The sequence below is a fragment of the Falco punctatus genome (assembly GCF_963210335.1).
Source record: "Falco punctatus genome assembly, chromosome: 8".
NCBI lineage: Eukaryota > Metazoa > Chordata > Aves > Falconiformes > Falconidae > Falco > Falco punctatus.
In genome coordinates this window covers 61,354,159-61,371,363 of record NC_137588.1, presented here as the reverse complement: position 1 = coordinate 61,371,363, position 17,205 = coordinate 61,354,159, and the positions used below count along the sequence as shown (strand labels likewise).

The 17,205-nt window shown below is 46.1% G+C and overlaps 1 protein-coding gene across 7 annotated transcripts in view; it reads left to right on the top strand.

Annotated features, from left to right (window-relative positions):
* Nucleotides 1-17,205, top strand: part of SLC25A48 (solute carrier family 25 member 48) — a 34,790-nt gene extending 17,585 nt beyond the window's left edge. For 3 of the 7 annotated variants that reach the window (XM_080398476.1, XM_080398475.1, XM_080398477.1), the window contains one exon: nt 1,159-2,667. In XM_080398476.1, the coding sequence (XP_080254602.1) occupies nt 1,159-2,108 (950 nt within the window). In that variant the 3' untranslated portion in view covers nt 2,109-2,667. Of the gene's footprint in view, nt 1-1,158; nt 2,776-5,838; nt 5,969-6,540 lie in introns of those variants that run through there. The other 4 variants (XM_080398481.1, XM_080398479.1, XM_080398478.1 and 1 more) reach the window with 3 other exon arrangements.

Here is a 17,205-nt window from a genome sequence, read left to right as displayed (position 1 = left end):
GATGGCTTTGCTTCAAGGTTCGGCTCTCTGCTGCCGTGTGCCACCGCAATTCAGCTGAAAATGCTTCCTTCTGCCTCAGGATGGACCCCATCCTGCTCAGCTCAAGGGGAGGCTTTTTATCAATGACATTGATCAGATCTCTGCAGTGCATTGCGATCTGTAACAAACACAGGGGCAGGTCTGCTCAGGATCAGGAGCCACGGGTGCCACCTCCCCATGCAGCCATGGGGCAGGAACAGCCGAGTCCCTGGGCTGGGGAGTCCCACGGAGATCCCACCAGCAGCTCCAGCTGTAATGCCAGCTCCCCATCTGCTGCATGCTCAGTCCCACATATATTTGCCCATAAACCTGCTCTGTTACTCCACCCTCCTCTGTTCAAAAGCAAAAATTTCACATGTATGTTTAAAACCCGCTGGCTGTTTGGGGCAAGGTAACCCAGACGCAGGCACGCTGGGTCAGGAGGAGGCACTGGCAGGATGGCAGTGGGCAGCCGTAACCTCTCCAGAAGCTGCAGGCAGGAGCTGCTTCTGCTGGAGACGGCGGCTGAACTGCACTGCTGGCACTGCCGGCGGCCGGCGGGCAGCAAACCCCACCGGAGCACATGCACAGCCGAAGGGAGGCACGGCACAGCTTCAGAGCTGAGCAGCTTGGATTCAGCAGTTCAGCACCTTTCTCATGATGACACTTGTGGTGTTTAACTGTTAAATCGTGATTTATTTTTTTTTATTGCTTTGATAAAATAATATGATGTCTATTTTTAAAGGCCTTCATGCAGCTTAGCAGCCTAATGCCCTTTCCAAAACAAACTTGGTCTACACGGGAAAGGCCAGGCTCTGAAGATGTCAAGGTTTTCAAAGATGCAGCTTGGCACCAGATGTGGTTAAAATCCATGAAAAATCAGGCACATAGCCTTAAACCCATTTGGAAATCTCACTGGGCACATGCCTATTGGGAGGCATCTAAGGAAAATCTGTCTGGATGTATCTAAACATCTTTTAAAAACAGAGCAAGTTTTCTTCCTGAAAATCTCTTTTTTTTCCCATGCTACATGTTGACCCCTCCGAAAGAAAACTAATGGCAGCAATTTCTGTTCAACGGCGATGGGCTTTCAAGGAGTTCTGTAGCAATATATTATAATGATTGTATCTTTTTTTGCAGCAAACGTTAACCCAAAGCCCACAGTTCCGGGATTTCCTGTGTACCGAGGCCCAATTCACTGTTTTAGGACAGTCCTACAGAAAGAGGGGATAGCAGGAATATACCGAGGCATGGGAGCTATGCTTCTGAGGGATGTTCCTGGGTACTGCCTCTATTTCATCCCTTACACATTTTTCTGTGACTGGATTACCCCTGATGGATGCATTTCCCCTAATCCCTCCTCCGTCTGGCTGGCAGGGGGTGTAGCAGGTAAGCACCTTTTTTCCCCACAACACTGGCAAACCAAGGAAGGTTCCCAGGGCAGATTACAGGGGTGGCTTGGGGGCCACCACATCCTCCTGGTCACCAGGAGAGGAGATGGGGCTGAACGACCTTCCTCCCCCAGGGCCAGGTCCCCTGGCACCACGCCTGCGCTTTATGGACAAACTTTATGGATCGTGTTATCAGACCTTCATCAGGCTCAACGTCAGCGAGAAGGAAAACAGCCAGCACCTTCATCTCCCTGGATGTCTCACGGCAGCCTGCATATCGCATTGCCAGGGATATATGGCAGCCAAGATGCCTCCAGAAGAGAACTTCAACCTGTTGGCTGCCCACCAGGAGGGTGTGCACCCTACCTGCACACACCAGAAGCAGAGCTGACTGTTACTGATCTTTTTTCCCTGTGTACACAAAGCAAGGCTGGCATGTGCGTCCCCCGCCACGCTTACGTGTCCGGGGTCTCCCCTGCACCCGCTCCCCATTTCTTGGCCATTTCTAAATTGCAGACCCCTAAATGCAAGTCAGTCCTTAGCTCAGGTAATGATTACAAAATGCTCTCTCTGTTTCTTCTGCAAATAAACAGAGCCCTGACCCACCTGGACAGCTTCTTTAGTGTGCCCCAACACCCAGGTAGGTCCAAACAAACTCTGGTCTGTCCAGCTGGGCCAGGTGTTGTGGTTGCACACTGACCTCCCCAGAGAGGCAAAACATCCCACCCAGCTGCAGGCTAATCAGTGCAAATAGGCAGCTGCTTTAAAGGGACAACGATGCATCTCAGCGGTTTGGAGCTTAATCCTGGTTGCATGAGGTGGACCTGCCTCTTGTATTCCCAGCTCAAACTTTGCTTTTCAACGGTATTATCTGAGGCCTCCGGTTTTTCTGAAACTGCCCCAAGCAGCAGCTCCCTGCAGCTTGGGCTTCTCCCATGGCATGTCCATGTCCACCAGAAGCACGGCAGAAGAAGTATTTGCATCTGGGGGAGCACCTCCTGGGCTGCCCGCATTTGATTACCAGCATCACCCCCAAAATCTCAATGCTTCTTCCAGAAACAGGGAACTTTGCTCCCAGAAATACCCTTCCTGTGCCTGAGCAGGGTGAATGCCCTGAAAGGAAAATCCCATGGATATGATGTGGTAGATGAGAGGTGAATTTCTGAGTTCACTGACCTTCGTCCGAGGAAATATAGAGAAGAAATAGTTCAAATACCTCTGCATTTTTCTAGGAGTCATTTCCTGGGGGACTGCTACTCCAATGGATGTTGTGAAAAGTCGACTTCAGGCAGATGGAGTTTATTTAAACAAGTACAAAGGGACCCTTGACTGTATCTTGCAGAGCTACCAGAACGAGGGCTTAAAAGTAAGTGATATTTGAAGTAAAATCTGGGTATTAGGCATTTAATTTTCAATTGGAAAATACAATGGCTGTTACAAACCTGTCTGCAGCATTGAGAGACAGCTAAAACCAGTTACTGCTAAATTATAATAATGACAGTAGGTAATTACAGTGCAAATTCTTTCTAAAACATAATAGAGTAGTAATGTGCCTTACAGCAATGAGAAAAGGAATGACTGGGGGTCATGGTCTGATGGTGTAATCAAAATAATGCTTCATGTCAGTACATTTAATTGTGAATATGATCTGTCTCATGAATCAGAGGTAGAAAATCTTGCCTTTGTGATTGCTTCTACAAAACACAGAGGTCAAATGCTTCCCATTGGCACTGAAGTCAATGGGAATGATTGCAGTGGAACCGTGCTGGCACCCTGGCTCCGTTTGGTTGCCTTGGGCAATGCTTTGGTAGAACTGATGCTGTGCTTTGCACTGCCCACCCTCATTTTGCACCAAAGTACAGCTGATTGAAAATATTCTTAAATCAGATCTACCTTGTTTTCAAATGTGAAGGAGGGCTGTGTGCCAAAATGACCTTATCTCCTTTTCCTGGTTTTGTCTATTAGGATCATAAAAGATGTTTGTTCTACCTGCAAACTTTGCCTCAGTTAAATGTGAATGGCAGAGACCCAGGGTTTGCAGCTTTGTTGCATTGCCAGTGCACGGTTAGGAGAAGCAACGCCTTCTGATGTTAAACCAAATCTGTATTTCAGTTGCCATCCAAACATCATGCAGGCTCTAGCTCCAAAGTGTTTTCACATTTTGAGGGAAAAGTAACAAGTTACAAAAAGATAAATAACCTGCAAAATCACAAGTCGGTCTGATTTAAATATTTGCCAACATGCTGCTGTGTTATGCCAGCCATCCCAGAACCTGCAGCCTGGATCAGTTTTTGCCATTGAGTGAAGCAAGTCACATTTATATGAGGCAGAGGCAGCAGGAGGGATGCGCAGGGCCGTGCTCGGAGGGTCCGCGGAGGGTCAGGGTGCACCAGGCTCCGCAGGCTGCCTGCTCTGTGTGCTCGCTTTGGCGTGCAGTTTCACTGGAGGCATAGTGTGGCTGAAAAGGGAATTCCCGTGTGTTTTCCCTTCTCTCTCCATCCTCATCCTTACCCCCTACCCTCCTTGTCCTGCTTGAATATTAACAACTAGTTCAGGCACTTATATTTTGTGGTTGAGGTCTGAGCTGCTTGCAGTATTTCCGCTATTATGCCTGGCACCCGGACCAAAGCCGGCAATTTGACTGAGTAATAGTTGACCCTTCTCTCGTAAGGAAAATCTTTTTGGATGTTGGGAGACACACAACTGATAAATGGCAGAACCAGGTCTGGTTGTTTTTATTCTGGGACAAAGGAACAGCATTTGCAGTGCTGGAAGTAACTGCTTGATGTACATTAAAAAAATGTAAATATAGCCCTCTTCTTTCTCCACGGTCAGGTGCGTTCATTCTGATGAGAAAAACTTACACCTCTGGGCTTTTCTTCATAAAACTTCATTATTTAATTTGGCACTCTCTTGTTACTTTATGGATACTGCAAAATCTGAATTTCCTCCCAGAAAATTCTATCTTCCCTTACAAAATAAACACCCCAATAAATCAAGTAATATCCTAAATATCCCAATTTTGCAATTTCATGTTGCAAACTTGGATGCAAACTCCATCCCAAACTATGTGAACATATTTCGATTCTGTCTCGTGTAAGTTAGCACCCTGCACTGGATCTATTGGATACAAGATCTGGTGGTGTTTAGCAGAGCTCAATATTTCAGGGGAAATACTGGTTAGACAACTAAATCTAGATGGGCTTCTGGTCCTGGAGCTGAGATTTTTCCATTCTTTCTTACAGCAGCCGTGGGAGCTTTGCCTTTGTGAAGCCTAGAAGGGGGCTTGCTTTGCTGATGTTTTCACGTCTATTCTGAACTTCTGGTGTTTAGACGAGTGACCATGGTGACTAGCCTGGGTGGTTAACGGAGTGTTTTGTGAGAAACAGGCCACCAGAGATAGCCCCCGCAACCATCACTTTATAAATAGGCTCAGCTCAGAGTGAGGGGTTTCTGCTCACCCCCTTGCACGTACCAGGCAACAGTGTTTGGAGCGAGGAGGGGGGTCAACATGAGACAAGCCAACGTCAGGAGCGACAAGGGCCCCTCTCCGCTTTCCAGAAACCACTTTACTGTTCAAGCACTTAAAAGCAGCAGGGTCTTTTGCTCTTGTAAGTGCCAGCATATTTTTGAAAAATATATATTGAGCAGAATGAGGAAGCCTGACTGCAGATATTCATTATCTTAATGAAAGAAAATGCTGGGATATGTATGAGCCCCAAAGCTTGACCTTAGGGACCCAATGTGAAAATATGAGCTGCTATTGACTATTTTTCCCAAAGCAGGTGGTGAGAGCTAGTTCTCAGCAAGGTACGGAGTAAGTCTAGTTTCCTTTTGATAGAGAAATTCTTTCTATCCTCAAAGCTGAAGCCTGCAAAACAGTCCATGTGGCACAGTGCCCACATCGGCTGGGCTGGCCCGCAGGACACCACTCCCTCTCTGCATCCCAAATGTCTTCTGTGCCCATGGACCCAGCCCTGGGAGGCAGAGCATTTGCTGCGTGAAAGCAACAGTCTTCTTGTTGTACCCTGGGGTTTGCGTGATCCCCACATGCTTATGTATGCAAAGGGAAGGAGGGACTGTAGCTGGGTAGGACAACATTGGAAGACATTTTAGGTCTCTTGCTTTCTGCTCTACACCAGTGGCATGAGGCTATTTTTTTCCCCTGTACTTCTTGTAGCTCTTGCTGGCAGATACAGATAGGGTCCATAAGGAGCACGGAGCACAATGACACCAAACCAGTGACTTTTGCCATCACATTTCCATTCTCCAGTGCAGACTTCAGCAAAGATCGGCAGTGAGAGCTATCTTCTGAGCAAACCAAGATTTGGTTCTTCAGAATCCCACCATGACTTCATTCAATGTTTTCTTCTTCTTCTTAAAATAGCCCGTATATTCCTATGCTCTAACCTTTCTCCATCCCCAACAGGTCTTTTTTAGGGGCATCACGATCAATGCAGTGCGAGGATTCCCAGTGAGTTCAGCCATGTTTCTTGGCTATGAACTTTCCCTCAAAGCAATGAAAAGAGACCAAACTGAGACCAATCCTTAACTTCCAGGTCAGCGCATAAAGACCCTCTAGCTTTTTTAAAATTAGAGAATTAATCTTTGAATCAAATGGAGTTGCAATTGTATAGATCCTCTGAAAGTCAGGTAACTTACATGGGTATCTACCTCTGAATAGTTAAACACTTCAAATTTGGGTCAGTGGGATTTGGAGCAGACAATAGATGTGCCGATGGATTTTGGTTTCATTCCAGATCTCCTGGAATTTCACTGCAATCTGTTCTGATTGTTGTGATTGTTTTGATTAGTATGAATCAGAAAAGAAAATCTGAAAGAATACTCTCTAACATTTTATAAGGTTTGAAATATCTCACTAAAATCCCTGCACGGTATCCTTTCCTCCCCTGATCCATCCACAAAGACCTGAAATTAAGCCCTTTCCAAGTGTCTTGACTATCAGCTCACAGTTTTACTCTTTCCCTCGTAAACCTAGGGGTGCATAAAGGAGCAGCATTAAAAATATTTCATTAAAGGAACTTTTTTAGCAGTTAAATACTCAAGATTATTCTTGGCAGTCTGCTGTTTTCTGTAGTACTTCATAAACCTCCTTCTTTCTTATTTCAAGTGTTACCAAGAAGACCTGAAAGTCTCCTACTCCCCTGAGCCAGATGAGCAGTGTGGTATGGGCGAGGGCTCAGCTGCACTGACCGATGCCGCCCGTCCTGCACCTACAGCATCTGCTTTCCTTTCTGCCACGGACTTAGTCCCTGGAGGACTCTGACAACCGCACCAGCTCAATCAAATCCAAAGACCATTTTCTTATCAGATCTGTCACTCTGTTGTGTAAGAGCACTTTAGTAGTTCCCGTGGAGGTGTTGGGCTTTTTCACTGACGACCTTCTTCCCATTGAGCCAAGAGAACAACTTATTTCCCTTACCCACACAAGTGACATCCCCAAATCCAGCCCACCTGACATTGGCCGAGGGAGCAGCTTTTGTACAACACTGTGTATAATGCTCATCTTTTTGTAAGCAAGGAAGGATGTGGGTGCACAGGTGCTTTTTGTGTTGCAGGATCTGGAGTCCCACCAAATCCTAGCTTGCTTTCAGGATCAAAGAAATGCATGACTCCACCTGTATGAATGGATACTTGTGTTTTACATCACAGAACCCTCCAGTTTGCCACAATTTAACACTCTGTCATGAAAAATTGCAAAGGGCTTCATCTTCAATTTGTCATCCAAGGTATAAATTAAATTGGGGAACAGAGGGATGTTAAATTTAGAGACTAAGCTGCTCTTTTTCTTCAGAAAACAATAAAACCAGTCTACATTTCACATAGATGGCTGCCTGTTAATTTACCGAACTTGCCTTGTGTGGCCCTCCAGGGACCTGTTAGAGGTATTTTGTTAGACCTTCTGATCTCCCTGACATGACAGTCCAGCTTGCCAACTACCAAATCCCGCTGGCATCACTTTGCAGCCTTGAGACACCATCACCAAAGGGAGTCTCTTTAAGGGATGCAGAGTTTATCCCAAACTATTCTCTAAAATACACAGGCCAGCCTCAGACCTCCAGCTCTTTGCTGCAATCCCACTGAGACAACTGGGGCAGACCCAGGTCTCTCTTTGGTCTACCTCAGCCTTTCAATTATTCCAAGATCTTTTGCATCATGGTTATTTCTGTTTATGTTGTTAAATATCTAAATGCTTTATTTTCTAAGCATGGAGCTTATGATGCCAAAAACCAAGAACACCCAGCTGTGCTGGGACGAGAAGACTCTGGTGGTACTGGTAGGAAAGGCTTGAGGGGTAACAGCCTCACATGCAGAGGGACATGCGGCATGGGGAATAGTCTGCGACAACATTGTCCTCTGGGAAAAGGATGGTTCCCCTCAACCTTCCTTGGGAGAAGAGCTCTGGGAAAAAAGCCCAGCAATGGAAACTTCAGCAGATGACCTCAATAAATGTTTCTGAGGACAACCTGGAGCAGCTGAGCAGCTTTCCTCCATTAAAAGGAGGAGAAGGAAAAAGAAACTGCTGTATCCTCTTCCCTGGATGAATGGAGGAATCAGCAACAAGACTTGAGGACCTCAGCAGAAAGTGCCTAAAAACTCGGGTCTAGAGCAGTACTCAGAAGTGGGGTCCCCAACCTTGGGCTCCTCTTCACTGGGGCCTGAATTAAAACCAGAAATGTGGCTTCCCCCAGAACTGGCCTTAAAAAGTGGGAGAAACAGCTGGCATTGCTTCATCTCAGGACTTGCAGGCAAGGAGGCTCACAGTACCTTTGAGCTTGGCACAAGCACAGAGAACTGGTTTTGATAAACACTACGGATAAAATTGATGAGCCTTCACACAAGTATTTGTTGCTGGCTGTATTTAAGGATTCATCCTTTCCATGCTACCTATTTTAATGCATATACATAAAACATGTTCTTTAGATGCATAAGATCTTGTGTCTCCAGGGGTAATACTAGGGGAGAATGTTTTTTCAGTGCAAATAAATCATGTTGCTTATCTGCCTGCATTATATAAAATGGACCGTGAATTAACTGATGAGATTTGCAACAAGCTGTGCATCTGAATGATCCTGCCCTCGTGGTGCCCAGGTTTGGTCTGATCAGTGTCCCCCTGGGTATAAAGCCCTGAGACCCATGTTGGAGTGGGTGATTCTTTTTGATATTCTTCATCCAATTAAACAAGTTTTGAGATGGATGCCGAGGATTTGCTTGGACAAAACTCTTTGGCAACATACACCTGCCAGAAGGAGCTGTCAGGGAGAGCTGTGGACTACCTGGTGTAGAAAGGGAGCAAGAGGGCAGGAAGGTTTTAATATAAAAACATGAAAAGCAAGTGAGACGTGACTAAAAAGCTTTGGCCACATGATGGCATCCTCGTCTGTGGCAGAGCATGGCCCTTGCCCCTGGCTGGAGCTGCCAGGCAATCTCCTGTCTTGCTCCATTCAGCCTCAAGTCCAGGTTTGCTGCAGACCAGCACAAGCTCCCTGCCCCGCGCAGCCCCATGCTGGGCAGCGTGCAGGGATTTTGGGGTGACCCTGCCCTGCCAATGGCTTCCCGAGCCTGGCAGCGTGGGATGCAAACCCTGGATGCGCTGGTTCATGAGTGCCTCGCCCTGTTAGCATCCATAGACAAACCACCAGCGAGGCAAAGCAACACCAAGGCTGGACCAGGAGGGTTTTGAAGGTGGCAGCAGCCCTGGTCCTCGTGCAGGAGGTCGGGCTGACTCTGGGTCAGACACAGCAGGACTGGGAAAAGCAGCTTTTGAGGCACAGCACTGTGGTACAGTTGTACCCATCGCTGTGATTGATCTTGGCACATGGAGCCCAATAAATAATTCAGTCTTGCTTTTGAAGTAGTGCGCGTGTGGCTGTGTCACCAAGGAAAGAATCCAGGTGTGGGGCTGGGTGACACCACAGAGGGTCAGCCCCATGTCTCGAAGATGAGGGATGGCAATTACAATTTATCCACACAAGAGACTTGACAGGTCTATGTCTTGTGAATGATTTTCTTTATCATACATCAAATGCATTAATTTTTAGAGATAATATCATTATCTGTAGAGGAATTACAGAGAAATAAAGGCAGGTTAATTAACATTGATAATATACAGCTGTGGGCTGGCTTCAGGGGCGGTGGGTTGGCTGATGTGGATAAAGTGCAGCTGTGGCTGGTTCCTGCTAAGTAGTTAAATAGCTCTAAGGGGTATGGAAGAGCAGTACTGGATGAAGAGGGACCTGGAAGAAGCAGAGAGCATGCCCTGGATGTAGAAGAGACAAGGAGACGATGCAGCAGAGGCAAGAAGCAGGGTGGAAACCTTATGGGGGATTGGTGGCTGTGCCGGGGCAAGGTGTGCTAATTACTTATTGAAGTTAACCTGGTATGTGGTGGTAAAAGCCTTGTTGCAGCCTACTAGTTTGTTTGTGCTGTGACAATTGTCCATTGATAAAAATTAGGATCTCTAAGGAATTCTTTTCAGGGACCTGGTGATGGGAGCTTAAAACAGTGCCTTATCTGGCAGGCAAACAGCCAAACGTACAGCTGATTCATATCCCTCATGTGGGGCACTGATTACATATGTTGGTGACTTTGTCCCTGAATTACACAAAAGAAAAATCCCCCTTGTCAACAGAACTTAAGATACAGATCTGCTCCTCTGTCCATGGTGTGGCTGTCAGTGGCACGTTTCCCAGCACTGTGCACGCTGCAGTGGGAGAAGCCATCTGCTTGATAGCTTGTTCATAGATGGTCAGAGCCCCACATTTCTAAGATAAATGCAGTAAATCCAGACACTGGTAAAAAACAAGAAGGGAGACCAGAAGGATGAGGGATCCCTACTCCTAGGCTTTTCTTGCCTGGAATATGAAAGCATACTCAGACCTGTCATGCCTCAAATAAGTCTGTAATTACCTGACTTTCATGTCGCTGGGTGTTCCAGCTCTTGCAACACCCCATATTACTTAATGAGATGATTCTGGCTGTGTAGCTGTTTTTCCCAGTTTATACACTATGTAGTGCTGTGGAAGGAAAAACAGGTAGCAGCAGCTCATTTCCCCATTTGGAGAGGGGGGAAAAAAAAAACCCAAAACAACAAAAAAAAAAACCCCAAAACCAAACAGGAACCAATGTCTCGGTGAAAAGCTGTTTTTCTGGAAAGGACCCCTGACCTAGGGGAAGGTCTTTGGTGCTGGGAGAAGCTTCATGATGTCCATGGGAGGTGAGATGGGAGCAGGCTGGGGCTGCCCTCCAGTCAGGGGCAAGGAGGGGGCCACCTCCCCTCCCTGTTTCTGTATCCCTGCTGCTGCTGGGCACCTGCATTGTCCCCGAGTCCTTCTCCCAGGCAGGCTGCAGCTGACGTCCCCTGCAGGAGCTTGTCCCCAGTGTTTTTAGTGCCTGCTGAAGCCCTCCCTGCCTGTGATGGCTCTGAGCCAGGCTGAGATTTTCTCATGCCTTGGGATTCCCTGTCTTGTGCATCCACACCTCAGGCGAAGGCGAAATCACAGTCCCATCTCAGTTTCTCTTTCTCGGTTGTACTCTGAGAGGAGTAGGTGACATCTTTGCAGGCATTCAGATATATTAGATCTCCTTGGTTCATCTGAAGTTCTGTGTTTTGTTGTAGAGATTTCTCTCCTAGATATTGCATTCAGGTAAGCCAAGAAGGCCAATGCCTGTCTTGTGCCTGGGAAGAGAAAGGTAAAATGCAGAGTCAGAGGAAATGGTGAGATCCAAGGAGACAAGGAGGAAGAAGTTCAAGTAGCTAAATTGAATATAAACTGCCCAAGAACAGCTTCCTTCTCTGAAGCCAACTTGTTCCTTTAAATGCTCCTAATAGTGGTGCATAGGCTGGTCACCGCCAACTTGGGTAAGCGGTATGTAAAGCATCCCTCCAGAGATGGGCTCTGAAAGCAATTAAACCTTGCAGTGAGGGGAAATTTAAGTAGTTACACTGACTTCCAAAGCAGTTTTCCTAAACTGTAGATCCTGTTACAGCTTCAGAATCAGACACCAGTGGAACCACCCACCTGTTAAGAGCCATGCATGCAGCAGGAGAGTGTCTCTTTAAGGGGTTGTCAGAGGTCCCATATGAGGTTAATGAGATATAAAATGCTGGATACATCAAGAAATCCCTTCTTATTATAAGTGAAATACTAAGGCTACTGGACTGTAGAACACCAACTGTCTGAAAAGAATATGAAGGTCCTTTTGAGTGATGGAGAAAGCAATGGTTATCCTTGGGTCACAAGGAGAAACATCTGGAAAAACAAGAACCTTACAAGTGGGGAAGCATAGGCTGAGACTGGCCTGTCACCAACACCCGGTGCTTCCAGACTGGCACCTCCGCGGTGCTGGCTGTAAAAACACCAGGACTTACACAGCTCATCTTCATGGGCTGGACTAGCTCATGGTCTGTTCCCCCATGTTTCAAAACGTTTTAGCACTAACTTAGCCTACTTTGCACATAGTACAGAAAATCCTGCCAACCCTTATGGAAGAGAGCCAGCCTATTCTTACTCATGCAGCTAGGTATGAACTAATATCCGTGCTAATTTCATGATGAAACTGTGATTGCCGTGTTTCAATCAAGCAGTCTGCAGATGGTTTTTCAGCATGAAAAGCAAGCTGCAATGCAGGTCTGGCTGGTGGAGGACTCTAACGCAGCCATGGAGTGAATGCCTAGTGCTGTCTGTCTGTCCTGCATCTTCAACCCTCCTCTACATGCTGCACTGAGGAAATCCAGCACCCAGGATCATCTCACAGTGGGACAAGCAAGGAAGGGTGAGTGGGCTTATGATCTGAGAACTCTGCAATGTTTCTCTTTCATGGTGTGAAAGCAGTCAGGCCCACAAAAGAGGATGCTGAATTGACAGCAACGGCATCAGGAAAACCTTAAAATAAAAGAGAACTGGTGATCTTTGTGGACAATTCCTCTTTCTTCTGCTTGCTTCTGGAGACTGTTGGTTGTGACATGCAATACATGCAACACCCAGGATGGCTGGCATGTTCTGTCAGGGCTTTTTGCTTTTAGATGCCTCGGCTCTTGCTAAATATCATTGCAACCTGGAAAGCTTGGCTTCCCTGCTAGAAAACCCAGGAAATCTCTGGTGACTGTACTACTGCATGAAACAAGGGTGACTCGCAGCTCTGAAGGTCCCTCTCAGGTGTGCTGCCCCATCTCAAGGTTCCTGAGCACTGCTAGTTTTGCTTAGTTATTGTAAATGGTTTCAAATTAATTACATTTTTAATGGAAGTAAGGGGAGCTCCATTACCTACAGAAGCTAATGCGAGTCCTGAGGATGTCCCATGGTTCATCTGCTAGGGCAGAGCAGAGCATGTGGCTGTCAGGAGGTGCCACTGCCCTCTCCCAGCTGGCATGCAAAATGTTCCCCGAGTTCATCTGGATTTTACACATTTCTGTCACAGGCAATCTTGCTATTACTATGCTGTGGTTGACCCTTTTGGGGAGGAATTAGAATGACCCTATTTTCCTTTATTTCTGCGCTAGTGTATTAGGTCTGGCTGAGCCCCATAGCAGCCCTCACAGGGCTGTGCTTGGATCGGTAGCTAGAAAGGTGGTGATAGCACACCAGTGCTCTGGCTGGTGCTGAGTAGTGCTCGCACAGCATCACGGCTGTCCCTCCAACCTTCCCCTGCCTCCCCAGGCTGGAGGTGGGCAAGATCTTGGGAGGGGACACAGAACTGAAGCCCTGCTTCCCAGGAAGCAGCCAAACATTGCCTGTTGATGGGAAGTAGAGAATACCATCTTCTGTTTTCCTTCACTTCCATGTCCACAACTTTTGCTATTGCTTTGTTAAACTGCATTTATCTTGACCCACAAGTTGTATTTTTTTTTTCTTCATCTTATTCCCTCCCACCCCCCCCCACCCCCACCCCCCGTTCTGCTGAGGAGGGGAGAGATAGAGCAGCTTGGTGAGCACCTGGCATCCAGCTAAGGTCAACCCGCCACAACTGGCATATATCTTCTTAATCTAAAAGGAAAAAAAAAAAAATACTCCAAGCCATGTTATCTCTGGAAAATGAAACTCATCAATAGCATCTCTTCATTTGCGGTCTTTGCGAGCTCTTACATCTTGGTCAACCTATAGAGCAAATGTACAACAAGCTGATACATTATCTTGGTGTTTTTCTTCCACAGGGAATCTTTTTTTTCCTACATTAAAAAACCCCAAACTGTACAGAGTTTCTTGGAAACACTACAGTGGGATGCAAATTATCTCATGAGAACTCAGAAGACCTGGAGGTTTAATGCTTACCAGGTTAAAATACCAATCTGGAAATTGGATGTTTGCACAGCATTTTCAGTTGATCAACCCACCATCAAAATAGGTGCATTAAAAGACAATATATACCGAAGTATTTATACGTAAACCAAAAATGTACAGGACATTAGATGAGGATTTTCAAAGGAGCCAGAGGGAACTGCCTGTAAGGGATCACAGAAGTGTATTGGGAGTTTTGTGTGTTCGCCTTTTCCAAATACCTGTTCTGGGCTGGAATCTTACAACCCTATCACTCAAAAGGTGTGACCCCAAACCAGGCACCCCTGGCTGGTGTGCTGTCCTGGTGCTGGCGGTGTCCCTGGCTGATGGAGCTCTCTGCCCCCTTCCTTACTCTGCTCATCCTTTAGTCTGTAGCGAAGTGATGTGAAGTACGGGGATATAAGATTTGCTGATGTATGGTTCTGCCCCAGGCTGACCACAGCGAGTTTCCCTGCTCAGGTTTCCCGGTGGCAGTGTAGGGGATATTTCTATGGGCTATTGCACTCACTACCTTTGAGCTTTGGGACCTTTATTACAAATCCTGGGTTTCAGTTCTTCATTTTCTCTTTTTTTTTTATTACTTTATTTTTCCAGCCAGAAAACTTAAAAGGGAACAAAAAGCCTCAGAAAGACCAGACATAGCATTGGTGGCACCCCACTGGTCTTTTGAGGCTTGTGGGTTTGCCACCTGGGAGAGAAGTGGACTCACGCAGTCACCTTTCTACCTACTGCAATTTGGCTACTGAATTTGTTACAATTTTTTTCACGTTTTTTGAGCCAAGGTTGAAAAACCAGTGCTTCCTTCCTACTCTATTTTGGCCTGTGTTTCTAAAAGAGAGATTAAAGAGAGGAACAGAGGGAGATCAGATACCTGGACATGAGGAAAGAAAATAAAGTGGTGATTTCACACATGTATGACAACATACTTGTGAAAATACATTGCCACAGCTGGTCATCAAAATGAAGACTTTTAAAATATCAAAACTAAATGTTTAATGATTATATAAAAGAGATGGTCTTTTTGCTGGGATGGCAGCAAATACTAATTTCCTCTAAATGCTGGAATTGAGCCTAAACTCTCCAAAGAGAAGCCATAACTGGTGCCACTCGCTTCTGTGCCTGATCCACTGCTACTCATGGCAAGTTATTTCTCTGCCAATTTCACTTCTGGTGGTTTCTGATTCACTGTAAATTGAATACAGCTTCTAGTGGACCTGCTTGCCCTGGAGCAACAACAGCATGAGATGGATCTCACTGAGCAATCAAATAGAAATTGGGAGATGTAGAGATAGTGCTGGCACTGCTGTGAGGCAGAACCACAGGCTCAGGGAGCAGCTCTGGAAGCTCTGCCATTCTGATTTTCAACTAATAACAAAAATACAGATCTTGTCCTTTTGGGCTATAGGCATGGGAAGTTGTTACCTAATCTGCTCACTGTCCAGTGAACATAATTACGTCTCATATATGGAAAGGTCCTGATTATATATCCTGCATATGATTTACGCCCCAATTGTTTTCACTTAATGAGCATGGCAGATGCATTGAGACATCATTCCTTAGGTGAAGAGGCCCTAGAGACCCTGCTAAGTAGATCAGATTTTGTAAAATCCTTGCAAAGACAGAGCGTAGCAGTTACTGGCCAAAACAGGATTTCTAATGAACATATTTTCCTTAAAACAAAGAAGCAGTAGAAACTCCTGGATGTCATGAAGAGCCCCTTGCCCCACTCTCCCCATGGCTTGTTATCATATTCCTCGCACAACCCTGGCTAAATCAAAGATGCTTGTGAATTCTTTCCTTTTAAATCATGTAAAATCATTTTTTCAACCATCTGAGAAACCAAGTGTCCCACAAATGTTACACGTAGTTTACTTCCTTCAGGGATTTATGTTTCAATCTAATTGTTCTAGCTCTTGCTGCGGGGCTTTACTGGTTGAAGAAATAGAGAGCAGCACACCCATTGCTTTGCTTGAGCAAAAAGCTGTTTCCTCAAGGACGACATACCTATCACAGAAGTCTCTTCATTGCTTTTCAGGGAATCGCAGGCTGTCGATCACAAATCAATGATTTTAGCCCTTCTCTAACCAGCCAGTACCTTGAAAGATGACACTGCCTGGCTCGTGTGCCATCCATCCCCATGACACACATTTGTGCATCTGTTGATCTTAATGTAGCCTGCTGCCAGCTTTAACTTGCCAAGGGAGGGTCTCTGGCTTTTCTAGGTATTCCCTGGGGCCCGTGTGAAAGCTGTAGCTGCCTAATGGGATGCATATTTCCCACACTAAATTACGTGAGGACAACTTCAAATAAAAGGCAGGGAGCATCCGCCCCAACCCAGAGCTGGTGCTGCAAGGAGGCAGCAAGGCAGGAGCAGCAGGCAGGTCCTCCTCCGCTCCCCTTGGCGTGCAGGCAGCCGAGCCGCGCTCCGCCAGATGAATCCCTTGCCGGTAGGCAAATGCTAGGGAAAAAACAGCCAATTGCAATCCAATGTTTTCTCTTTCCAGGACAGTTTCCAGAGGGATTACACTCGTCCTCTAGCCAGAGTGACCAGCAGAAGGCTCAAGCTTTTGGAGAAGATCTTTGGGGTGTAGCAGGATTTAAGGCATAGCAGGAGGAAAGCTTAAAAGTCAACACTGGGGACCTAAAACAAATCTGAAAGGCTACCACTTGCTCTGCCAAGGTGTGCAACTCTGAAAAAGGAAACTTCTGTGGCCAGAGAAAGCTCTAGTGGACGTTCAACATGAATTGGAGACTCCATGTTAGAGAATTTCTGAGTTAATACCATTTTGGTCACTTTTTTTGCATCCACTCCTTTCTGCTTAGAAGGGAATGGGTGGGATGCGACATCGCAGGCAATGTTTGCACTCTGAGGGCCTGACCCTTATCTGCACACTGGTGTACTTGCACTTGGCCGAGGTGGGATCACAGTCCTTGACTGTGTCCCGAGTCCTTGATAGCTCTCCAAAGGCAGCAGCTGTATGTAATTCAGTGTAACAGCTTCTACAGGCACCACTCCACAACTCTGTCTGGCTGCTCAACAGACCCCTGCGGTGTTACCAACTTTCTTTGAGAAAGGTCCTGCTTTGAATCCACGGGGAAGCCAGCTTGCAGCCTGTCACTCTGTTTTCTCAGGAACTTTGGCAATGCTGAACATTCTTGTGTTTTTGCTTTCATGGAACTATAATTTACATAAGCACAGGAGACAAAACCCACATCTGAAAAAAAAAAAAAGCTTTCATAGATTTTTAACTATTGTTTCCTGCCGGTGTGGATATCATAATGTTCAAATTAATCACTTCTGAGGAGCAGTTGTGAATTTCCGCAGTGCTAAAGAAAGTCACGGCAGTAGGTGACTCAATTCCACATTTGATTTCTCTAAAATGCTGTCCAAGCTAGTGGGTGGGCACTTGGTATCAGTTTTATAATTGGGTTTTTCCATATTAGAATGGGAATTTTGTGAAGACTCTATTAAAAGGAGTGTTCTCCTATTCTTCTGT